Source organism: Trichomycterus rosablanca, chromosome 12 (genome assembly GCF_030014385.1).
Source record: "Trichomycterus rosablanca isolate fTriRos1 chromosome 12, fTriRos1.hap1, whole genome shotgun sequence".
Taxonomy (NCBI): Eukaryota; Metazoa; Chordata; class Actinopteri; order Siluriformes; family Trichomycteridae; genus Trichomycterus; species Trichomycterus rosablanca.
Window position 1 is genome coordinate 29,517,635 of NC_085999.1, and position 25,861 is coordinate 29,543,495.

At 38.7% G+C, this 25,861-nt stretch overlaps 4 protein-coding genes across 4 annotated transcripts; 1 reads left to right on the forward strand and 3 right to left on the reverse strand.

Moving 5' to 3' along the window:
- Positions 1-1,136: 1,136 nt before the first annotated feature.
- On the reverse strand, positions 1,137-5,823 carry LOC134324188 (polycystin-1-interacting protein 1-like). The gene is made up of 2 exons (XM_063005887.1): positions 5,736-5,823; positions 1,137-3,853 (listed from the first exon to the last, which is right to left on the reverse strand). The coding sequence occupies exon 2, from the start codon at positions 3,802-3,804 to the stop codon at positions 3,160-3,162; it is 645 nt and encodes a 214-aa protein (XP_062861957.1). The 5' UTR covers positions 3,805-3,853; positions 5,736-5,823; the 3' UTR covers positions 1,137-3,159.
- A 764-nt stretch (positions 5,824-6,587) lies between these two features.
- On the reverse strand, positions 6,588-12,605 carry tyw5 (tRNA-yW synthesizing protein 5). The gene is made up of 8 exons (XM_063006242.1): positions 12,456-12,605; positions 12,135-12,289; positions 11,994-12,066; positions 11,365-11,409; positions 11,135-11,272; positions 10,965-11,052; positions 9,492-9,608; positions 6,588-8,177 (listed from the first exon to the last, which is right to left on the reverse strand). The coding sequence occupies exons 1-8, from the start codon at positions 12,534-12,536 to the stop codon at positions 7,924-7,926; spliced, it is 951 nt and encodes a 316-aa protein (XP_062862312.1). The 5' UTR covers positions 12,537-12,605; the 3' UTR covers positions 6,588-7,923.
- A 740-nt stretch (positions 12,606-13,345) lies between these two features.
- On the forward strand, positions 13,346-16,853 carry maip1 (matrix AAA peptidase interacting protein 1). Its single transcript, XM_063006252.1, has 5 exons — positions 13,346-13,696; positions 14,674-14,745; positions 15,323-15,449; positions 15,774-15,927; positions 16,381-16,853. The coding sequence occupies exons 1-5, from the start codon at positions 13,394-13,396 to the stop codon at positions 16,457-16,459; spliced, it is 735 nt and encodes a 244-aa protein (XP_062862322.1). The 5' UTR covers positions 13,346-13,393; the 3' UTR covers positions 16,460-16,853.
- A 2,415-nt stretch (positions 16,854-19,268) lies between these two features.
- Positions 19,269-25,534, reverse strand: il1rl1 (interleukin 1 receptor-like 1). The gene is made up of 10 exons (XM_063005408.1): positions 25,462-25,534; positions 24,744-24,990; positions 24,327-24,486; positions 23,141-23,288; positions 22,988-23,056; positions 22,682-22,805; positions 21,607-21,740; positions 21,367-21,504; positions 20,538-20,702; positions 19,269-19,690 (listed from the first exon to the last, which is right to left on the reverse strand). Exons 1-10 carry the CDS (start codon positions 25,532-25,534, stop codon positions 19,269-19,271), a joined length of 1,680 nt encoding a protein of 559 aa, XP_062861478.1.
- Positions 25,535-25,861: the final 327 nt, after the last annotated feature.

The window sequence follows — 25,861 nt, forward strand, 5'->3', positions numbered from 1 at the left end:
GGGCGCACTGCTAGACCTTCTGAATCTTTTCACTGAGTCATTTATGCTCAGTGAGTCGACTTTCGAATGAATCTTCGTCCAGTACTATTGCAAATTCAGTTAGCTGTCTCCTAACAATTAACAATATAAATATTCAGCAATTACTAAATATTATTACAGTATTATCAAGACTCATTCAGTAAATGTAAAAGTGTAAGTCCTCAAGTGCAAATGTTTTAAGTGCATTTTGCTTTCATCTATGCTTTTAAACAGATGGAGGACCCGGACCGCCCCACCTGGGGATCGAACCTAGGACCTTCTTGCTGTGAGGCGACAGTCGCCTCACAGCAAGAAGGTCCTGGGTTCGATCCCCAGGTGGGGCGGTCCGGGTCCTCCATCTGTTTATTTCTGTGTGGAGTTTGTATGTTCTCCCCGTGTCTTCATGGGTTCCTCCGGGAGCTCCGATTTCCTCCCACAGTCCAAAGACTTGCAAGTGAGGTGAACTGGAGAAACAAAATTGTCCATGACTGTGTTTGATATTAAACTTGTGAACTGAGAAATCTTGTGTAACCAGTAACTACCATTTCTGCCATGAATGTAACCAAGGTGTGTAAAACATGATGTTAAAATCCTAATAAACAGATGGAAAACACTGTTTGTAGTTAGTAAATTAGTATTCGCAAATTTTATTCTGCACACATGTAGTTGTAATTTACTGTTCGTAAATGTGTACATTCTACAAATTTTCAAAACACCATTATAAATCGGTACAGTAGACCCTTGACTTACGAATTTAATTGGTTCCGAAGGGCTGTTCTTAAGTCAAAATGTTTGTATGTTAAACCTATTTTTCCCATAAGAAATAATGTAAATAGAATTAATCCATGCCAGACCCCCCAAACCTCCCCCTTACGTAACCTCTCTAATGTCTTAAGTGGTCTTTTTTGTTATAAATACAACTATATTTTCCCTTAAATCTTAAATTATAGAATAGACATTCCTGTAATAAACAATAATAAACAAAAATACACAGTATTGTACTGTACAGTACATAAAAACACACACATCACATTTCAGTAAGTGTCCTGTACCATACACCATACTACATTTCATTCTTTTTTATAAAATGTATCTACCAGAAACAACAATAACTCATATTTCTAAATTATTTCCTTCTTTATTTCAATAGTGTTGCATTTTGTAGGTGTAATTGCACGAAAGAAAGACTACTTTACTCTGAGTTCCTTTTTCTCTCTCACTCACTGTCCCCTCTGTCTGGTACACAGTGACACCTACTGGCAGGAGTAATTATACAACACAACAACGCTTTCCTGCAGCTACTTTTTGGCCATGTTAATATAGAATTTTACGAAATATAAAGAAAATACCAAAAAAAAACACCGTCCACTGTCCGAATGTTCGCTCACTGTATATATATATAGAGAGACGGTCGGAGTCAACTTATTCAAGACGTCACGTGTTTTGCGAATTTCGGTTCATATTCCGAAATTTGTTTGTACGTTAAGTTGAAAAAGATAGTTCGTAACCCGAAATGTTCATATGGTAAACCGTTCGTAACCCGAAATGTTCGTATGGTAAACCGTTCGTAACTCAAGGGTCTACTGTATTACAAATTTATAGAATACATTTTCTATAAATGCTGTTTTTATTTTGGAAACATGAAACACATTTTGTAGTTGTAAAACTATTCACAACTGTGTAAAGTACATCTTGAAATTACTTCAATCTGTGAATGTACAAAACACTATTGCTGTTAATCGGTACTCTCAAAAGCATAGAGCACATTGTAGAATATCCCCTACTAGCGCAGACTTGTGACATTTTGGCAGTTTCCAAAATATGCAGTTTTAATTGAGTGTAGCTTTTGTAGTGCAAAAATGGAATTATGGACATACACAGTCCACTGGAACAGTAGGTGTTAGTATGTGTCTGTCAGGGCTCTATGCAGGCCTATGAAGTTTATTCAAACCAAGTTTTTTCAAGTCTCTATAGACCTAACTTTGTGCATAGTCTACAATGGTCACACTAGAACATGCAAGGGTCTTCCTTACCATGTTGATGCAAAGTTGGAAGCATATAATTATATTTATACTGTATAATTGATTTATTACACCTGTTAGTAACTTTTGTGGCTTAATCACATGAATTAAAACATTAGTGTGGGATTATACAGTATATTACCATTGAGGGATTATTGCAGTAATATACAGAACATGTTTGTCCTTAAAAATAATCCGTGACAATCTTAAGCCACAATGAGGAATGAGGAACTAATTCCTTTTGTGTTTTGCCCGAAATTGGGTCTAGATTGAGGAACTGCCTGTTTACAGTATCAACAACACCATTAAAGTCTAACTGCAATTAATCTGACTACACTTTGTAATAATAAAAAAAACACGATGTGGGTAGTTCAAAGGGCTTTTATAAGGTGTGTGTGAGAGTTGTGGTGTGTTGAGATTAGCAGGTTAGTTACAGTATATGAAAGTTATTTTATGGCCATAAAATAAATGGGCTTCTTTTTTCGCAACATCGGATCATGCTTTTCTATTTTGCCTGTCTCGAGCATCCTCCTCTGTCCGCTCAACCATTGGCAAGATCTCTTCCACCATATCCATAAACCTCCTCTCTGGTCTTCCTCTCTTTCTCCTGCCTTGGGATCCATCCTCAGCACTTTTCTCCTGATATAACTCTCTTCCCTCCTCTGCACATTTTCATTCATTTCATTTTCAGCATTTAGCAGACGCTTTTATCCAAAGCGACTTACATTTTCCAGTCTAAGCAATTGAAGGTTAAGGGCCTTGCTCAAGAGCCCAACGGTGGCAGCCTGGCAGTGACGAGGTTTGAACCAGCAACCTTCTGCTTACTAGTCCAGTAGCTTAACCGCTAGGCTACAACTGCCCTTGCACATGCCCAAACCATCTAAATCTCTCCTCCCTCTCTATGTCTCCAAAACATTCAAGGCAGGAAAGCTATAGGTATAGGTTCATTGTATAAGCTCAATGATTTCTAGCTTCACACCAGTCCTTAATTTTACATTTGTAAGGAGTTGATCATTTTAATTTTTATATTTGTATCATATTTGCATTACTAGTTGCTGTCATTCCCTAATGAGTGTAAGGTCATCTGTCAGAATATGGCAACAGTCTAAAAACACCCAGTCTAATAAATAAAAGTTAAGATTGATGGCTTGTGCATCTCATCCACGTCTTTCATCTGAATGTTAGCTTGTGCAAGGTTGGGGAAATGCTGCTTAAGCATCTGCAGTGGAGGTCCAACCACACTATATGCCTTCAAGTGATTATTCAGAGACCACATGTCCAAAAACGCAACGCTGGAGCTTCCATTCTGTACATTCAGCCCAAGATTTAAAACTTTTTCACCCTTGTGGGATGTAACACCCGAAATGGAAATCTGAAGCTTCCTCAGATCTACAATAGAGATATACTCAGCAGGTCCAAGCAGTGAAGCAGGTCTGCACAGAGACAGCTGCAGCTCTAGAACCCTGCTGCCATTCAGCAGCTCCTTTAGCATCCAGGGTTGGTGTGCCCAGATCATCAGATTTTTTGCCTCCAGGGATCCGGGTGCCAAAGATGAACGGCAGACACTACCGCAGCTGCACAACAGGTTGGCAAGAGCCTCGTCGCAACTGCGCACTTCTGAAGCACAGCTGCAGTTGCGCAAGAGATTGTCGTGGGTGGTGCTGTCAAATAGAAGTGTGATGTTTGGTTGGAGGAAGTGCCGAGTCTCCACAAGGTGAAAGGGCAGAAGGATGCAGAAGAGCTTGTTTAAGTGAGACAATGGCATTTTCACATCTGTGCCAGGCCTACATTCTGATCCGGAGCCAACTTTGCATCTGCCGGGAAAACGGATGTTAATGTTTCAGTTTCTTTTTGACCATCAGTGGAAACTTTGGACACATATTTATTTATAAAACACATGCTATTAAAGTACACAGTGGAGGTCAGCCATTTACATACAACTGTGCAGCGGCTTATTTCTTGCACATCAGCCTAAAAAGCTCGCTCGCAGACAGTGATAGTGGCCAGTAACTTCTGAGGATTTGGGCAATGGATAACAATGGGGAATTGAGAGACCATGCTACAGTTCATACATTTATGAACAAAGAAATACACCATGTGGCCAAAAGTATGTGGACAATCCATGTAATTATTGACTTCTGGTATTTCAGCCACACTCATTGCTAACCGTTGTATATTAATTATATGAAGATAAATTATATGCTTGCAACAGTTTTACAAAAGTGGCATATTTCTCAAAAGTCTCAGGTCATGCATAGAACCATGCTACTCTTTCCGTATTCTCTGCCATTCATGTCAGCATCTGGATCAGATAGTAGGAGTCACTTTTTTATGGCAAGGTGGCTACAACTAATTCAGCTTTCCCTTCCTCCCAGGCTAGGCTAGCATACTGTGTTACAATAATACATTTTTGTTATTATTATACTTAAAATATGTTGCTAACTGTCAGTTCCCATAGTCACCCATATAGCACACCACTTTCCACTCCTCGTCGTTGCACAGCAACATCAACAAAAGAAGAATTTCACTTAAACTCTGTGCCAAACTGCCATAACAGGGTGAAAAACAGAGTATCCAGACAATTCACTAATAACAAACTAGTCTCCGAGAAGCTCATACCACATTTTATAGGTCTTGGACGAATATCAAGGAAACTAATCATTACCTGCTGGGTCAGATTTTACCACACCATCTGCATTTCACAAGAGCCGACCAGCACATACAACTGACATTAAATGCCTAAACTGCAATCCAGTCTCATTAAAATGACAGGAAAAATAAAAGTGTCCTAAAAGCCTTAGATGTCTCCCAGAAACACCTTTCTTTCTCCTCACATTTTAAAGGTGTAATTAAAGCAGTTTCCACTGCCGTCACTGTGCTTTCAGAACCACCAAGTACTTGTAAGCCAAACATTCCTTCTGCCTCATACTTATGTTACCTTTTTAAGTGCTAATGTTTACTCTGTAGAAACTGTGGAGTGGTTCCATGCTTGGAAAATATGGCAGCTTGTACATTTTCGGGATCATTTATTCTACTGTAAATTCACACTTTTACACTTTCATACACTGATTGTTTCAGATCCCAATTCAAATCCATGAGCATTATTATGAAGTTGGTCTGGCTTACCATAAATGTTTTGTTGTATTTACACCTAAGGTGTTCCATGGCTTTGACGTCAAGCCACTAAAGTTCCTCGCTTTGTGCAGTTGTCATTGTGGTACTGGAGAAAGACTTTGTCCAAACTGTTACCAAGTAGCAAGCGTATTTTTTCTACACCTGTCAGCATAGGGTGTGGCCAAAACAACTAATATAAATATTAAAGTGAGGTGTCGACTTTTGCCATATGGTGTACATGCATGTAAGGGGTCTCCTCCAGAGGTCCCCTGTTCTCAAGTATTTTGGTCAGCAGTCTGTACCCTGGTTAAGGCTAATCTGATCATTCAACTTCACATTTGAATCCTTTTTTCATCCTTAGCATCTTAGTATCACAACAAACATTATTTAAATAATATAATTTATAGGTAATTAATTTAGACAAACAAGTGTTTGAGATGCTCACATGCATTATGATAATTTTACTTATTATAATCAATATAATCTGAGTAAATTAAAGAAAAGAGTTTAAAAAATTTAAAGCAGGAGTTCAAAATTCTCCTAAGAATTATTATAAAAAACTATAAATGATGAGATACCCACCATATCAGAAACACCAGACTTCCAGACTGCTTCGTACTTTGTCCAGTGGATTTGTTCTCTAATTCCTTCTGCCTTTTCTCTTCCCCCTCTTCTCCATCTCTCCTCCCTGTGGCTCCCCCTTCTCAGGCCCCTCACACACTCTTACTGGAAATGAATGTTCTCAGAGCTAAACGTGGTGCTGCCCTCTTGCAGTTTTGCAAGACAATCCTTAAACATGACTGCCACCTTGAGGTGTTAAAACATTGCTGTTATTACAGAGAGTCCTCTGGCAGGTTCACATACTTCCAGCCAAATTGTCATCCACACTATGCATCCAAAAGTATGTAGACACCGGATCATGAGCTTGCTGCCTATCAGTTTCCAAACCGTGGGTATTTACATGAAGGTGGTCCTGAAAGGCTTCCCACATGATTTCAGTCAGTGTCTACAGGAATTTGTGGCCATTCAGTAAAAAGTGTTTTTTGTGAGGGCAGGTGCTCCAGAAAGAATAAATACATACAGTTGCGGGCGGCACGGTGGCTAAGTGGGTAGCACTGTCGCCTCACGGCAAGAAGGTCCTGGGTTCGATCCCCAGGTGGAGCGGTCCGGGTCCTTTCTGTGTGGAGTTTGCATGTTCTCCCCGTGTCCGCGTGGGTTAACTCCGGGTGCTCCGGTTTCCTCCCACAATCCAAAGACATGCAAGTGAGGTGAATTGGAGATACTAAATTGTCCATGACTGTGTTTGATATAACCTTGTGAACTGATGAACCTTGTGTAATGAGTAACTACCGTTCCTGTCATGAATGTAACCAAAGTGTAAACCATGACGTTAAAATCCTAATAAACAAACATACAGATGCACATTTCACTTACATATTTATTTATGCAGATGTTTAAGAGTCAACAGATTCAATATTTAAAAAGGCGCTAATCTAGTCTGAAGACAAAAGGGCAGATGGTTGAGCACCACATTGGGTCTGTCTGTGCATGTGTCTGTAATAAAGCACTTGTGAAATTGAATGAAAAGGCCTACATAGCTATTGGAAAAGGTGGCAACCAGCCTGGAACAAAAGTTATGTGCAGGACATGTCTTTAAGAAAACCTTTCCTAAAAGAGTGGAGGCTGTTAACAAGGAGGAAGGTTGACTGCACATTAATCCTCATCACTGTTGAATTAGATGTTCAACGAGCTCATGGTCAGATGTGCACATATGTTTGGTCGCAGAGTGCACAAGCTTAAATGTTTCACACACTTATGAGCACCAGTTTTTATTAATCCATTAATGTAGACTATGCACATATTGGACGTGAAACGTGTTGGCAGCACGATTCCACTGGGAGGGAGTTGGAGATATGGTTCAAATTCTCATCCACCAAAACAATGTAGAGTACAGTGAAGTGGTCCTAAATAATGCTAAGACACTTTCTTAATGTTCCGGGTCCTTTCTGTATGGAGTTGCATGTTCTACCAGTGTCTGTGTGGGTTTCCTCCGGGAGCTCCGGTTTCCTCCCACAGTCCAAAGACATGCTAGTGAGTTGAATTGGAGATTCAAAATTGTCCATGACTGTGTTTGACATTATACTTGTACGCTGATGAATCTCGTGTAACGAGTAACTACCGTTTCTGTCATGGATGTAACCAAAGTGTGTAAAACATGACGTTAAAATCCTAATAAATAAATAAAATAAATACTTTCCGAATGTCTGACATATATTGCATGAAATTACATGATACTGGGCTGAAACAAGTCTATGATCCAATCTAAATTGGCAGTGTGCAGTAGACTTGTAGGGCATTCTTATTGGAGAAAGAATTACACCTGACCCACTGCTGTTTATCACAATACTAACCCAACATAGCCTGCTACACAACTACGCCATCCATATGCTAAAATATTGAAAAGAATTAAATATGCTGTTTAATATTATAGTGGGACCAACCCACTAGTGCTAAGATCTTGAGCTCTCAAATTCAAATCTTAGTGTTGTTATCAGATGCAGATATAAACATAACTGCAGGTCTCAAACAAAAACTAAAATTGTAATAATCCTAAGGCACATCATCCATAGATATCAACAGCTATTTTACAGCTGAATATGCATGAAGATGACTCACATATTACCCTGGTTTCCCCTAGAGATGTACTGTCCCAGTCTGCAGTTCCAGTCTCTGTTACCATGCTGTAAACAACATGTCAATATTTCTCGTGTCATTTCTCAGCAGAATAAGCCCGGCTTTCAATACGCAGCACCATTCGACGGGCATAGAAATCCCTGTAGTCAGCTGGCAGCTCATCCAGCAAACTCAGCGCCCTCTCTAAAGTCTGCAGTGCCCGTGCTGCTGCCACAGGGTCCTTGTTACCATACGGGTCCTTCTTATCGTAGCTGTCCATGGGCAGGTGGCGCCAGAACACGTTGACGCCGACGCCAAACCGAAGAGCCAGTGTGTTGTGAAACCAAAGGGCTGGACAACATATAGAAATGTAGCATTATTTCATTTTTTTTTGGGAATATTACAATACCAACCCTTATATACTGTGTAAGGTATTAAAACAAATGGCAACATGGTAAGAAAATTATATAATATAGAGTGAAGAAAAAACAGGAGAAAGAAAGTGTGGGGCGGATTGGCTGAAGCCCTGACAAGAATTGGCACCCTGTCAAGGGTATTCCTGCCCTGTGCCAAGTGTTTTTCAGTAAAACCAAACCCTGCCTTAATTCAGTAAATAAGAAGTGGTTTCTTTTGTAGGTCAGGTGACATGCCATTATTCTTGGGTTCTTTTTAACCTCCTCAATCACTGAACGTTAAGCTGGTGGTTTGATCTTTGCAGGATACACTCATAGTAACAGTAGCAGTACTATAGTGTGACAATTTCCACCTATTTCTAGACATTATGTTTGGTTATTGATTGGTTAGAAACAATGTCTGTAGAAAAGCTTAGCATGTTGTAAGAACCTCTGGAATTTGTTAGCTGTACAGATCTTAATTAAATAAAAAAATACTTATCTGTAGGACTGTGCACCTCTACAACCCATTCTTTTTATATACTAATTGTTATTAGACAGTTTCCTGAGGTTTACATACTCTTTTAGCCTAGATTGTTTATTCCATGTACTTTTGGCTGCCCCCTATTTAAGGGTCACCCCAGTTGATCATACTGGTGCAGTTGATCATACAGTCAGTCACCAGGGCTTCTGGAACTGGAACAGTCCCTGAGAGCGAACTGACAAGTGCCCCTCCCAATGGCTAGGCTGTTCGACCACCCTCAGATGTAGTCGATTATGTCTGTGTAGACGCCTGACTGGCCGACAGGACCATAGAGATTTAAACCCCAGATATCAATTTAGTGTTTAGTGTTAGCTTTAGTGGATACTGTGGTGAGGTTGTACACTCCTTTCAAATGCCTGTGTTACATAAGCCGTACAGCAGGAGTTTATAAAGAAGACGATGCCACATGTGGTGTGAAGCGTCTATTTGTGGTTTCAGCTGCCACACTGCATGAAGCAGAGCAAATAATTTTAGACACGGGAACTGTGATTTTTGGAGGTGAAAGTGTGATACTGTTTGGTACTGATGTTGTTGTACAATTTGTAAGACTACAGCATTGCATCTTAGAAAGTTTTATGATTGTGTTCTGCTGTCATATGACTTTTTTATTGTCATGGCACCCATCCATGACAAGAATACTGTGTGTTTCTTCTAGGATTTCAGGAATCTCCAACTGCTTGTGGAGCAATGTGTATGTTTCTTAATGATTTGAATCCAAGAACAGCTTACCTGGGATGAAGAGCAGGTCCCCTGGTTCTAAAATACACTCATAACGACGTGCCTTCACAAAATCTGGGTACTGCTTCAAATCTGGAAAATCCACGTCCAACACCTGAGACTTGTCACCTATTTAGAAAGAATAAAGAGAATTCAGACTAACATCACAGCATCAACTTTGGTTGCCGGGGTGGTGCAGCACTAAATTATGCTAGCCCACTACTGCTGGGATCCAGGGTTCAAATACCCAGTGGTGCGCCCGGTGATTCGACCGTGACCAGTTTAATGCATTAAACTTTAATGTTTGACAGACCTTTTAATACAAAGTGGAGGTCATAATGTCTGCATTTCATTCATAGGAGTTTTCACTAATTGCCCTGGCAAAAGCATACCATTTGCTGTCTGGTTGAGATGTTTTCAAAAATAGTGGAGGCTACACATAAGACACAGCTCTCCATGACTTTCAGTACTTCTGAGTTTCGTGCTCCTATTTCCAATGGTATTGAGGATAAATAAGCATAGAATAATAATAACTAGTAAGTAAAGCTCTGTGGAAAAAAACACCACGTTATCATGGAATTGGATTGATTGTTTGATTTTAACGCTGTTCTCGTAGTTCTTTGTCTTTTGTCAGTATCTCAGATATAATGGGGTGGTCTGTATCAAGCTGTTCCAAGGCTTTTAGGCATGACTTTTTTATGCTTGCTCGTTTGGATATACTTCAAAGCTAATAAAAAAGCATGGCCTTCTGCAGAGAAAATGGAACTATGGTTTGGTAATTGGGAGCTGTGTTGATGGTTTGAGGATGAGATTGCTGCTGTGACTCTTGTCTCAGTTTTGGATCCATCTGTATAAATTGTCATATGGTGTGGGAAGCATTCTATGGTTTCCAGGAATAATCAGTGGTATTGATTTGGATGGGTGTTTTGCTTATGTTTTTCAGCCAGTTTCAGTATGATTTCTGGTGTTTTGCAGTCCCGGGGGATATTAGCTGATAGGTCTGGGTCAGTGAGTCTATGTCATGGAATTGGACATGGTGCGACTCAGTCAATGAAATTTGTAGTTCAACATTAAACAGAGCAGAAGAACAAAGTGTCCAAAATGCATACAATACAAATTATTCTGATTGAGTGGTAAAGATTTAAACACGTCTTTCAATGTACTAAAAGGACACTGTTGGCTGGGGTAAAAAAGCATCTGGTGACTGGACACATATCGGAGAAGACAGGCGCTTTTTTGCGTCTCTCCTCAACCAGTGTGGAGATGTGCAGGCGGCACAAAGGGCAGACTGCCCTTGTGCACAAAGCAAACACTATTACACTGGAACCACAACACCAAAATCTTTTGGAATGCCCATTGAAAAGAGTGGAGACTGCTAGTGTTACAAGTATTTTGTTTACTGCTGAACTGAATTGTTAAAATGTTATATTACTTTTCGCAGGAGAGTGTAAAGATTTGTCATTAGAAGCAAGGCTTGAATCTTACCTGACATGTAGAGGTGCAAGGCATCTTGGGGGCTGTAGAGAACAACACGTTTTCTTCCCGTCACCTGAGCCAGCAAATTGTCCATTACCTGGTTCAGTGACGGAACATAAACATGAGTTGCCTTGTTGACCAACAGCTTGTTAAATCTTTGGTTACAATAATTTACTCACATCATAGTGTGTCCATAGCTGTAAACCAGGTGAGCTAATGCGGAAAACACTGGAAAAGAACTGCTCGGGTTCAAAAAACTCAGGGATGTGGAAGTCATCTGCCAGAACAGGAAACTGCTTTTTTAGGTCAGCAGGCTCCTAAGGACGAAATGATGTGATCTTTGCTGTGATGTTCTCGTGTTACATAATTAAAATATTTGGTCTGTTACAGGGAGAAATGAAGACTGTACCTTACGAGCATCGTCTCCAAGCGATCGCAAGTAGTAACTCTCATCCTGTTGAAATATATGGAACAAGACACCATTCTGAAAAATTACACTTTCTACATTTTTCTTTACACACATATACTGTGGAGAAATCAAAGAATTATTTAACATATTTTTTTTTAAATAAAGTGTTATAAGGATGTCTACCCAACATTTTTTTTTCTATTTAATTTATGCATTTTCTCCCAATTTAGCCTAGTCAATTTGTCTTCCGCTGCTGGGGAATCCTTGGGAATGCTGGGGAATCCCTGATTGCAGTCGAGGTGGGTATATTGCTGCTCACGCCTCCTCCGACCCGCCCACAGCCCTTAGTGGAACCTCTCTATCTGCCAATCAGGGTCCTTACACAGCATTTGAAGACTCCACCCACATGATCCGGTCATCCCGCCCTAGCAGAACAGTGACTGCTGCAGGCACTGCCAATTATGCCCGCTAGATGGCGCCCAGCTGACCGGTGGCAGCCGAGGAGTTCAGAATCTCAGCGCTGGTGTGCTAGCGGATTATCCTGCTGCGGCACCTGGGCGCCGTCTACCCAACATTTTTAACTGACCTGTGTCCACTGGACAGTGTAGTAGTTATCAAATGTGACTGACCTTACTGATGAAGAATTCTTCGTGGTCTGTTTCCGCTGCAGCCCTCTGGACAAACTTGTCAAACGGTAACTTCCTAAAATAGAAACAGTTTTTTAAAACAAAAATAATACTCTGTCCAAAGGTTTGTATCACTCCACATACCTGTATATAAAATTCTTATGCAAAAAATCCATCTGAGGAACAGAAGAAACATGAAGTTTGACTTCCTGGGCACCTCCTTTTGCAGCAAGGTAATCCACTGTCCATTTTTCCAGGCATGGACCTAAAGGCACTCCTTTCAGCACTGCTGGTTTCCTCTGTAAGACAAGTATGCAATGACATAACTAGATTAATCTGATCATTATTCGACGATTGTTCGAAGATTGTTCGTATGCAGAAAACGAATTTGCAGCATGGTGCTCTATGCAGTCGTTGTCATTACATGCAGTAACACATCACAGCTTTAAAAAGCCTTTTGTTTACCAAAGGATAGATCTTGTTCAAGAAAAGATCCTTGTCTACTGCAGAGAAGACTGAAACTTGAACTTTCTCCTGACAGTCCATGCAAAAAATCGATTCTTCCACTAGCTCCTTATTTCGCTTGTTCTTCAATGCTTTCACACTGTTCAGCCTGGTTAAATCCCGAATTGTTTAAATAGTGCACTAGATGTAATATGTGCATTTATTTTCCCCCCAAACCACAAATACAGTATATAAGGAGTGTAAGTTTTGGAGTTCAACCCTCAGATGTGTGTGTGATAGTGTTTCGCCTATGTCCTCCCCGGAAACAGTGAATCATTTTGTTTGACTGAGCTGTTCTATAAGAGTCGACTCTTTTGACTTCCAAACGGCTCTTTGTTCAGAAACGTTACCCCAGCAAATTGTTAGACATCTGCAGTAAATATCAAATACACATTTTAAAAGTAAAATGTTTATCATGTTTTACTCAAACGCCATAATATTTCTCATGAAGAAAAGGAAGAATATCGTAGAAAAGGAACATACATTCTGTTTTTATTCATTTTAATTAATACAAGTACATGAGTTTGCAGTTATTTTATAAACATAGTTAATCACATGTTATATTTACACAGAGTTCACATGTAAAACACGATTATTTACGTAAGCTGTGGATTTGACTAGACTCTTTTCGACTGATCGGAGCGAATCGGTTCCTTAAGTTTAACAAAAAAGAACCGACTCATTTGAGAACGGCACGTGTAGTTTATTTATACTCTCAATACATGTTCACCGTTAACAGGTGTTGGTTAGTGCATACAGAGAATGTATCGCGATGTGGGACGGACAATATAAATGAATTATATTAATTTATTAACGCGTCCTTAAGGTGTAAAACGCTAAGTGGTCCCTTCAATGGGATTTTGTTCGAAGAGGAAGCATTTTGCTATGGGAAGGGAGAAATGGCGCTACCCTTACTCAGATGGAGCTGTAGGAGACCTGTGGGTTTGATTTCATCTTTGAAATTAAGTAAGTTTATACTGAATAAACATGTAAACACAAGTCTAGCTTCATTACCGCGTTCAGTAACCGGAGTCAGGCACTGCAGCTCGGACGGTGAGGGGCGCAGACATAACCAGAAGGTTGTAGTGGTGGGGATCCCGAACCCCTTCATCTGGGTGCGCACTCGCATCTATTTCTTCCTCATCCGAGCTTACTTCGATCAGGATTTCAGCATCGAGGATTTCACTGATGGAGCCAAACAGGTGAGAAAGAAAGAGAGAGAGAGAGAGCTCCAAATCAAAACCCTGCAATATAAACATCAGGGGCTTATTAAGAGTCGGTTCATTAAGGTTGAGATCTACTTTACAGTCTGCACTGCAAACCTGCAAAGCTTGAGTGATCTTGGAAAGCCACTGATGCTCATATTCCATCCTGGTGTTAATATATTTAAACTGTTAAACTATTTCTGAATGTAGGCAAGAATTATTATCCTGAAACCTGAAAAAATATCATTAGAAAACAGTTTGCACCATAGGGTGCACCTAGTCCTTTCAAATGTACCAAAGCTTGTTGGCTGCTATTTGCTTTGACCTTGCAAAGCAAAAATCGAACCTGATGGTGTACACCAGAGAGCTTTTCATACCATTTCGATCCCTTATTATACTTTGGCAGCAGACATTGTGGTTTGAAGGCATCCTTTGGCTGGACCCATAAATCCAGATATAGTAATGTGTGCCTTAACAGGTAACATTCATACTTTGGGGCGGCATGGTGGCTCAGTGGGTAGCACTGTTGCCTCACAGCAAGAAGGTCCTGGGTCTGATCCCCAGATGGGACGCTCCGGGTGAAAAAATATCTTCAGAAAGTAGTTTGCACCATAGGGTGCACCTAGTCCTATTAAATGTACCAAAGCTTGTTGGCTGTTATTTGCTTTGAATTTGCAAAGCAAAAATCGAACCTGATGGTTTACACCAGATGGCTGTTCATACCATTTGAATCCCCCGTTTGGATACTTTGGCAGCAGACGTTGTGGTTTGAAGCCATCCTTAGGCTGTACCCATAAATCCAGATGTAGAATAGTGTGTGCCTTATTCATACTTTGTATCTTTAATGATGTGCAACGTGTTGATTTGTAAAGGGTGAATAGTGTTCTTAGTTATAATTATGGGAACACAGTAGTATATACAACACTTGATGTAATAAAATGCCATATTCACTCATACACTCGTCTTTATTACAGGCATTTTCACATGTATCAAAGCTGCTGTCTCAGTGTCAGTTTGAAGCACTTGAAGGCCTTGTCGCCAAAGACGTAAGTATATCCAGGTAAAGCATTTGTTTAATTCTTTTTTATAAATGATTTAAAAGCCAGGTAGGTAAAACAATTTGCCTTTGCATCCCCTCCAGCTCACAATTTGCATATGCTTAATTTTACTATGCGACCGCTGCTTCAAGCACAATGCCCTTGCTTGCTGAAGAGACCCGCTGGATAACTCAGCCCCTCCAAAATGTTTAAAGCCATTACTCACAAATTTACACAGAAAGTCTCCATATTTACTGATATCATGTATATGCCGCTTATTTAGGTGGCAACGGGTAAATCTCCAATTGTCCTCCTATCCTGTTTTTTGAACACTACAGTGAAAATTTACAGTTGATAATTCACTAACCACAGCAGACTACCTGTCTACCTCCTTGATTGTATTATTTCTTGATAGGCTTCAGGTGAAATAAATGAATCACAACGTTAACAGTCAGTTGAGTTAAATAGCTTTGTTTAAACCAGTTAAATCAGCAAGGTGAGTTTTGGTGGCTGAAACCATAAAGTGCGGGCAGTTATAGAAGTTTTGACATTCTCATCTTCTCTCTCCCCCCTCACTCTCATGAAGCTTATAGGCAAACTGGAAGAGAAATGTGCAGATCTTTCTCTGAGCCACAAAAAAGCACTCTCAGCTGAGCCAGACGAAATCATGTATACAACACCAGGGGATGTCGGCTTCTACTATGACAACGATGGTAAGTAACCAACAATATAACTTCTTTTTTTCTACATTTATGACATTTAGCAGAAGCTTTTTACATATTAGCCTATGCACAGTATTTAGATTTGAGGTGACTTCCTTTAAATTCTGTTTAATTTAAAAAAAAAAAAAAAAAAAAAAAAAAAAATCATTTTTTTATGTTACACAGCAAAACATTTGGCTTTTGTGTGTAGTGTGCTGATAAATTTGCAGACAATACAGAAACCCTGACTTCTAAATGACTTCTAGATACAGAATTGATGAAAGACTAAACTGGAACTGGTTTTATAACAGAACATGTCTCTGTTACCTTTGATAGGAAGAAAGTTTGTCAGTATTTTGATGAGATTCTGGTACTTGACCAGTTCCCGGCTGCCAGAGGATACAATGGAGGGAGCACGCATCTTCCAGATGGCTGTCGGTGCAAATGGGCAGAAGCCGGAGACCAAGAGACTACTTACGGCCAATTATGAGTAAGACCTTAAAAACTGGAGACAAAGTTACCTAATAAAAAAAATGTATAAAAAAACACTGGTACGCAATAGGAGCTATATTATATATCAATGGTACACCAAACCCAAACAATGGATTGTGCTTTCTATGGGGTTTGTGGAAAAAATACTGCACCGCAACAGAGCCATTGACTCATTTATGTGGGTTGTATTTGGGACAGGGCCCTTGTATGGTTTATAAGCTGAGAAACAGAAAAGGGTTATAACAGTTTGTCACATAGGCATAGTGAGTGCCTGTATAATCAGTAAATGTTTGCTAGCTGCATAGATTTACTGAAAATAACACTACTTGATTAACACCAGGTGCTTTAAATAGCTCAAATTATTTGGTTAGAGGAATGTTTACCACTTATGTTAATTCAGACAGTTAAATTCACCCTCAGATAGTAAGATTTTGTTTTCTTTTTTTTTCAGATTTCAGAGGGAGTTCACCAAAGGAGTAACACCAGACTGGACCATCACTAGAATAGAGCACTCCAAACTGCTTGACTAATTTTCAGACATCAACCCTGAGCTAAAATGCTGCTGTTTATTAGTTAGTGGTGCACCAGTTTAACTTATAGCATTTTCTTTTCAGTACTGACACAGGATCTAATGCATATTAAATACTGACATCCTCCCGGTAACCTGCCTGCAACTTTTTGTTGCCAAATTACTCACAGACTTGATTTTGACTTGCTTTAGGACCAACTAAATCAAATCTAAATCGAATCACTGTCACCCCTAAAACAGATTCTGTATTTGGTGCTTCTCTACTAACTTTATTCATTTCTTCCTTTTATTGGTGCCACCCTTTTTATTCATTAAAAATAATCTGTGCTGTAAAATCCAAATGTATTCCTGTTAAATATAAGGTTAATATAAATAAAAATGATTGTTTATAATAATTGAATGAATATTCATCTGTTTTTGTATTATTATTATTTTATTATTATATGAATATGAATTTTAACATTAGAAATGGGATTTGATACTGCAGATCTGGAAACAGTTCATGTGTTGAACTGAATGTCATCATTGTGTAAATAAATAGTCCAAAAATATTTGTCTGTACAAATTAATTAATTCATTTTCACTTACCACTTCATTGTGGTCATGGTAATTAGAGGTCCAGCACTTGTCGGGAACAGGGTGTCAATGCATTGTAGTTACTCACACCATTTTTCATCTAGTTTCTTCATCTATATTATTTTATTATTTATAGTTAAATGTCTTAATTATTAACATTAAAACAATTAAAATGTTGCTCATTATTGTCAATGTCAACATTAATATTCACTTTCACTGGTTGTAACAATGGTGTTCTGTTAAGTTTTATAGTTACCATCCAAAGACCTTGGCAACGTTTCAGTCTACTTCTTTAATGCAACCTTGTAAGAATCTTAATATTTCTTAGTTATTTTATGGCCTACAGTGGTCCTACTTTTGACTTTTTTGAGCAGGCAAATGTCCCTTTTCTCTTGATCTGTGGCAGGTTCTGTTTGAGGGGGTTTAGCACCCCTCTGTCAGCCCACCCTGTAGGCTTGGAAAGACTATGATAATTGTCTGACACTACAAAATATACAAAAAATGTAAAAATATGATATTTTAAATTGTTATATTTTTTAATGAACACTTGAATGCATTAAATTACTACATTGCCACATTACTACAGAGTTTTAAGTTTTCTGTAATCCCTACACTATGATGGCTTGTACATAAAATTCATGGTAGCAGAAGTGAAACCACAAAAGCAAATTAAAAAAATCTACCAGCAAAATCAGTCCAAAAACAAACCAGCTAAGTTAATAACACACTACAAAAAGCAAAAACCCAAACAAATTCATAGAATGTCACTGCCAGCATTTTCAAACTTTGATTGTTTTTACCTGTTGTTGCTCATTTTACTATGTAAAAATACAGAGCATATTAAAAAATATACATTAGACATTATTCCAAAACAAAAGAGGATTTGCCCTTCTCTAATTTTGTAGTCAATTAAATGCAAGACCAAAACAAAACAAAATACTGTTATTATTTAAATGACCATTTACTGAAGTGAAAAATGGTCTGACCACATGTTTGAAATAGAAATGTCTTTTGGTTATATAATGGACCATTTAACCAAATGTCAGGTGAGAAAATGATCATTTGTTCAGTTAGACTAGGCCCACCCAGGCTTGAGTACTGCCATCTTTTATAAATAATTTCTGGAAACAATGAGAAGGTTATTGAAAAATATCAGTCTACAGAATGTTAAAACTTGTTCTTTAATATATATCTCTAAATAAAGAAAACTTGGTATCAGTCTGTGATTTAAAGTTCAAGCAGAAATGCACAAGAGATAGATGATTTCCGGACAGCAGTGCGTGACACACCATGCGTGATACGGCTCTCTGTGATGCACCTTTTTTGGCATGTGAAAAAAAGCAGCTGGCATCTGGTTGCACATCAGAAGGAGTGCTTGATAATCTACAGATCTCCTTGATCAGGGCAGAGAAAGTGACTAGTGGGGAATTGGAAACTAGATTAAGCAAATAAGGGTAAAAATACAATAAAAGCACATGAGCATGTCCATCTAAGTTGCCTTAAAATAAGTGGTCCGGTCAAAGTACTGACCTCAACGTCATGGAGATGCTATGGCAGAAACTTTAACAGAGAGTTCATGTTTTAAAGCTCTTTTGTTAAGTTAATACAAGCTGGCAAAGAATGTCTGTCAGACCTCCACAATGTTGTGAAAGACTGATCTCCAGTTATCAGACATTTTTGGTAGCTGCTAAAGGTGGCAAAACCAAATATTAAGTTTAAGGTTCAAGTTGCAGGGTGTTTCTTACTCTGTATTATTATTTTATTATTTCTATTTATTATTTTTGTCTTAATTATTAACATTAAAACAATTAAAATGTTGCACATTATTTATTGTCAACATTAACATTCACTTTCACTGGTTGTAACAATGGTGTTCTGTTAAGTTTTATAGTTACCATCCAAAAACTTTGGCAACGTTTCAGTCTGCTTCTTTAATGCAACCTTGTACGAATCTTAATATTTCTTAGTAATTTTATGGCCCGCAATGGTCATACTTTTGACTTTTTTAGCAGGCAAACGTCCCTTTTCTCTTGATCCGAGGCCAAGTATTAACCAAATATTAAGTTTGAGGTTAAGGTTGCAGGGTGTTTCTTAGTTTCTTAGTCTGATATGTGTTGCATTACCATTTTACATCAATAAATCAAAGGGTCATGAGGATCAAAACCATTAGATGTGGCACAAAAAGTTTTACTTTTTTCCAAACATTATTTCTGATCATTATCACCGCTGTGATCTTAGCAATTACATTTGTTAGTTTGACAGTTAAGAGAAGTTTGTACCAAAGGGAGTCTAACTGTTTGTTGGAAGTTAAGCTTGGATGAACTGGACTTTGAAGGAACGGGCATCATGTAGCGCAGCTGCTTCCAGAAACGGGAGGTAGAACAGGTAGCTTTATTACTACCTTCTTCCCACTTTAAGCACTTGGTCTTGTAGAGGAGATTTTGCAGTCCCAGAGGCAAATGGGAAAAGTCCTTTATCTCCCCCAGCTGGATTACAATGGCAGTCAGTTCTTGTTCCACCAGCAGCTGGTGGAGGCCTAGCTGCCATTCATAACCTTGTGGAGACACAACCTGTGGATGTTGACTGGTCCCAGATGCCAGAACGACTATAAGCTGGCGGCTCTGCTGCATTCTTGTCCCAATAACCTCAGAGCAGTCTGTGAAGGAAATGATAGAGAATGATCATATGTTGTATGGGGCCAATTTGTCTATCAATTTATTTATGTCTATAACAAAGCTATATAGAGTTGTATTTTCTTCACTGTATTAATATGACAATATTAGAGTTGTATATACAGTATATAATGTTGTAGGTACATTACAAAATCATAGTAAGATTTTTATCACTGTACTGAAGTATATCACAAATGTAAATCAAGTTTATAAACTATCAAGTAAAAACAAGTACAACTAAATTATTGACTATTACTATTTACATATGTAAAATTATATATAACAGAGTTTTATCTATCAGTGTATTTACATAAGTCAGAAAATTGTAATTTACTGTATTTATATATATACAGTATATCACAAAGTTATACAGAATTATAACATATTTCTATTACTAAACATATGATTAAGATACCACACTGTACAACAGCCCTGGAATTCTGAACTCCCCAGTTCGAATGTCAGCTCTGCTACCAATCGGCTGGGCGCCCTCTAATGGGCACAATTGGCAGTGCCTGCAGCAGAAAAAATTGGCCATCGGTCTGCTGGATGGAAAAGACCGGACTAATAGGTGAGTGGGATCTTTAAACGCTGTGCAAGGACCGTGCTTAGCAGCCTGAGGCGCCTGTACAGAGGTGGCCTGGTGTGTGAGTCCAGCAAAGTATTGGGCAAATAAGAAGGGGTCAAGTGACTGCACTTACATCGGAAGCGGGGTGAGGCAAGCAAATATACCCTCCTCAGACGTGATCGGGATCTCCAGCAGTGACAGACTAACTGACTACGCTAAAAATGCATAAAGAAATACAAAAAGAAATAAATACCACACTGTACCTTCTCCAGGAAGCTCGTCTCTGCCATGAATGTACAGTGTATAGCCACAGTCATTCTCCAGTACAGCTGGCAGAACACAGTTAACAAAATGAGCTAATCTACTTGCTGTTTCCTCATCCAAAGTGTCTCTCTGGTAGATCACATATGCATCATAAAGTTTGTCATCTAAATTACAAAAACACAAAGAAGCATTTTAAACTTTTTTTAAAGGTGTTGCATAAGGGGCTAAAGACATATACAGTAGTTAAAAACAATAAACTTAGAGAGGTTTACCAAAGTCTGTCAACTATATGCCCCAACGTAAGCGGACAATTGAAAATGATCTTTAAGCATTTTAAAAACCATGAGCATGAATATGAATCCCACCTCCTGTGCATCTCTAATAGCCACCATTGTTTCTATACATCTACCATTAGTGTTTTTTATGTTATTTATTGTGTTATATGACAGTAAAGAAGAATAGACTGGAATTGCAAGTGTTTGCTGTCACAGACATCTGACATTGTACAGTGAGCCTTAGTTGTGTCCAATAATATGGGCTGTCCTACTGCAAGAATTCTTGTTATATTTCAAAGATATGGTGTATAATTAGGCAGAACAGTTGATCACACCCAAGGTTGATCACCCCCAAAATATCTCACTTTGTGATTACAGGTGATAAAGTATAGATTGATCCACAACACAATAAAGATATAAGCGGTACTGTGTTAGAATATATCCAGAACAGCTCTATATCACGGTAAAGACAGCAAATCTCTTCCTGTAAACACATTTTGATTGTGTGATTGAAAAAATAAAGACTACATAGAAAACAGAAGTTTTGTTTTACCATCTCTTTTGTTCTGCATAATCGGCAAGCTTCTAAAAAACAATACAAGATCCACTGCCAACCACTTTGCAGTACCAACAGCAAGAAGAAGGAGCAGAAGTGGGCACAATACCATCACAAGCACTGGTGTTGATGATTCTGAAAAATACATTTACTTGAGCATTAGTGACAATTATGAGTACATTATGAATCACTTTATCCATAGTGAATTTCATGGATTTTATACTACCCTCAACTTACCCCTGGTTTGAAGAGTAATGCATACAAACAACCTTTTACTTAGGTCTTCAGCTCTGCAGCAAAACTCAGATTGGAGGTCAACATCTGAAACCTTATTAATAGTAAGAGTTGACCTAAATTCATCATTTTCCTTGCTGAAAAAGTGGGAAAAACTGCTCAAAATTTCATAAAATTTTTTTTTGTAGACATACAGTTGCTCCAAAACAGCTGAATAAGATAACATGCATTAAAGGTATCTAATTAAATGGCCAAATGTATAGGGTTGTTATTGAAGTGCAACCAAAGAAAAATTGAGAGTAAAACTCACTTGCCAAATAAGACGTTTAGTTACATCAAATTTTTTTGCATTTTCCCCTTTTCTCCTGATCTTTAAACATGTCCAATTTTTACCCAATTGCATTATGCTTCCTCTCTACTGGTGCTGACCCCTGCCCCAATTGAGGAGTGCAAACTGGCACACGCCCCCTCCGACATGTGTGCAGTAGCCGACTGCATCTTTTCACCTGCACGAGGCTGGTTTATATGCGGATCAGCTTTGTGTACGGACAGCCACACCCTGATCAGCATTATTCCTCTACTCTGTGCAGATGCCATCAATCAGCCAGCAGAGGTCGTAATTCCCTCCCTGTGTGAACAACAAGCCAATTCATATAGCCGCCCAGCCCAACCGTTGAGTTCGAAATGTTAGCTCTGGTGTGCTAGCGTGTTTTACCGCTGCGCCACCTGAGCGGCATCACATTGCTTTAACAGTGTTCTATGATTGATTATGAACTGATAAAATACAGTCCAGGATCTCCATTGTTACATATTAATACTTTATAATGCTCCACAAGTGTTCATGGAAAGACAAGTCCGGACTGCTGGCAGGACAGTCTAGCTTCTGCTCTGTCTTACTAGAACAAGCAAAATGTGGCTCGGCACTTGACCTGTGAGCTCACAGATTTCTCTATGTACAATCAAATACTACTAGTCTGGAATCAAAAGGAATAGGAACATTTTTATAATGGTTCTAGCACGCTAGCATGTTGAGCAAATGTGCATAATGGAACTCCCACACCAAATGATACTGGTTTACCTAGTGTGTGATGAGTATCCATGCTCACTGTCCAACTTGGTGTTGTTTCTCACCCAGTAAACATAACAATAATCCTGCACATTTAAGCCAAAAAACACCAAGCAGTTCAGCTTTACTTGAGAACCTAAAAACGAGAGATTATTTTAGATTGGTCCTTTATAGGTGTTTATTATTTAGATTATAAAGAATCCGCTGCTGCCTGGTGTAAAAGATGCATCTGGTGGCTTCATGTATCAAAGGAGACAAGTGCTGATGCCTGCAGTTTGATCTGCATTACATTTTAAAGGACTTCATTCTAGTTCTTACCCAGATCTGTGAGCTTTACAGAGTTATTGATGGGATATTGGATGGTCGGAAGAAAGCGCACTGTAGACTCTGCAAATACAATCAATAACTCAATAAGTAATGATATACAGCAGCAAAAAGCAAAGTTGCAGTCTTAAATCTCACCATATATACCTTTTATTTGAAGTTTGAAGGACATACTGGAGTTGTACGATTGGTTGTTGTGTTCCCACTCACATAAACAGGTGTAGATGCCTTCATCTTTCTTTGAGTTGAGAAAAACTTGAATTTTCTCAGACTCTTTAGAAATCGGGAGGAAATCCTTCAAAATGCAAAAATTAGAAATGACGATTATTGTAATCATTTTATTTATTCAAACACTTAAACTGTATGGTCAAAGTATGTGGACACCTGTACATGAGCATGTTGGACATTATATTACAAAACCAAAAGCATTATGAAAATGTCATCAAACCTTGGAAAAGGTGTATGTAGAGCAGGTTCTGTTTGCCCATTCTTTCAAAAGAGCATCTGTGAGGTCAGGTACTGAAGCTCGCCAATGATTTTCCAATTATTCTTAATGATGTTCAACAGGGTTTGTTGGACAGGGCTCTATGTAGGCCGCTAATGTTCATTCACACCAAAAACTCCCAACCATGTCTTTATAGATGCTTGTTTTTGTACAGGGGGTTTTGTAACCCTAACCCCTAACCCTAATAATTAGAAGGCACGTCCACATACTTTTGGCCATATGGTGTATGTCACAAATGATTTGGCAGGATTTGTCAAGGTTGAGTAAAATACCCAACAATTCCAAAATGACACAGTAACTTTCTACTATCGATTGGTGTCTTGTCCATTGTTTGTTTTTGCTATGTGGTCTGTGTTTCTGGGTGGTGTCTAACCCACGATGAATCTGGCCAGGGTGAAGTGCTTATTAAAAATAAATGAATTGCCATCGGCCTGTCTGGGAGCTAAACAGACAATCAACATGCCATGTTTAAATGGCGTAGAACCTCCTTGTTGCTGCAGCAGCGACTCCTACTATCTCATTGAGGCACTGGCACATAGGCTAAAGAATACAGAGAAAATTGTGGGCTTATGGACAAACTCAGGCTCTTTATAAGAATCTGCTGGCACCCTCACACGTCAATGGAGGAGTCTGCAAGGCTGCAGCCCTTTCCGGCCAGTATAGGTGTTGTGTAATCAACAAAGTTCACCCAGTGTAACTGAGTATATCCAAATCTTTTACAAGATATTTTAACTTGACAAGTTATTAATTTGAACGGCTCAGGATAAAGGCTGCACAGAAGACTAAAAACTGAACATAATTAAGCTCTTGGAATAAAAGGGAATGTACCTTGTACCAGGTGACCCTTTTCTTTTGGTTGTTACACATGGTACAGTCCAGTGGCACAAAGCCCGTTCGCTCTTTGAAATTTCCGTACAGTTGATCTGGGTGGAATTCCTCATAAACCACAATGTCGGTTTCATAGTCATCACACTCATCATCATCAAACCTGCACCATACACCACATATACAGCATACAATACTGTTTGTATTTTATTAACAAGGTGTGTTTCAGTCCATTGTATTGTATATTTGTACTCTATTTTTTATGCTGAGTATATGATTTGTAACAAAGATACATTGTGTCAAGTTTGATTATATAGCCGAAAGAAATATTTTCAGTCAGTCTCAGACATTTGGCTTCCAATGTATAAATTCATATTCATATGTACAGTATGTGTATAATGTAAAAGTGTTTCTGTTAACCAGCGTGTGATGTAGCGGCCTGTGTCGTTTAAAGTCAGCGGCAGGAAGTACAAGACAGCGCCATGGTAATGGATCCGGGAACTCTCCTCTGTTGTAATTGGCCATAGACCGTCGCTCTGATTTTTAAACCATGATATCACTGAATGGTTGGTCACTTTGCTGCACTGGAGGTTTGGACAGGGCAGACGCCATGCTTCTCCTTGTATTGCTTGGACTGGGTGTACATCCTGGGGACTCTCACACACAACTGAAAAAACACAGTGGTTTTATGAGATTTATTATTAAAAATTTAATTCTTCAGGTAATTATATCAGGTTAGATTGCTCACATTTGTCATCAGATTTGACAAAATATTTAAGTAATTATAAAAATTACTAACATGGTATTAAACATCTATCTTAAGATCCTTATGTGTTTTATTTTCTCTTTAGAATTGTTGCCAATTTTGAGTTAATTTCCACGTGCATTCTGGCAAAAGAGAGTCATTTTGCAGTGGTAAAGGGCTTATACCCAATCGTTCACCTGAATCTCCCCTTACACACAACTCATCAGGTTTGGCTTTGTTACTGTTGTTCTGGTCTGAGCTTTGCTGTATTGGAATTGTATAGTTTTATTAATGAATACTGTCTTAAATTATCTTTATCAGTAGCATTTACTGTAAGCTGGGCAAGGTCATGAAGGTTAAAATTATGCTTATCTACACAAAAAATTGTCTTACTTGTTAAATCTGTGGACACAGAGGTCATAACAACTTCGGGTAGGAAGCAAATAATTACCCATAGTCGCATCATCTGCAAAAAGTATTAAGGGGGATTATTAAGCACTCAGCAAGATCATATTTGCTTCCTTCCTAATTCACAAGGCATCAGGATTGCTTAATCATGGTGTATTAACTATAATTATGAACATATTCAGCAATGTGAGATGTGTTACTCTTAGTTGGGTTTTTATCAGTTTCACTTTACCAGTAAAACCAGTAAACTACAGACCAACACAATATCAGCAGAACAACAGAGAAACAACAGAGAAATTCAGTGGACAGGTTTGCTTAGACTGAGTAACAGAAAAAAATACTTGTGCTCACCAGAAAAACACGATTTGATTACAAAATTAATAAA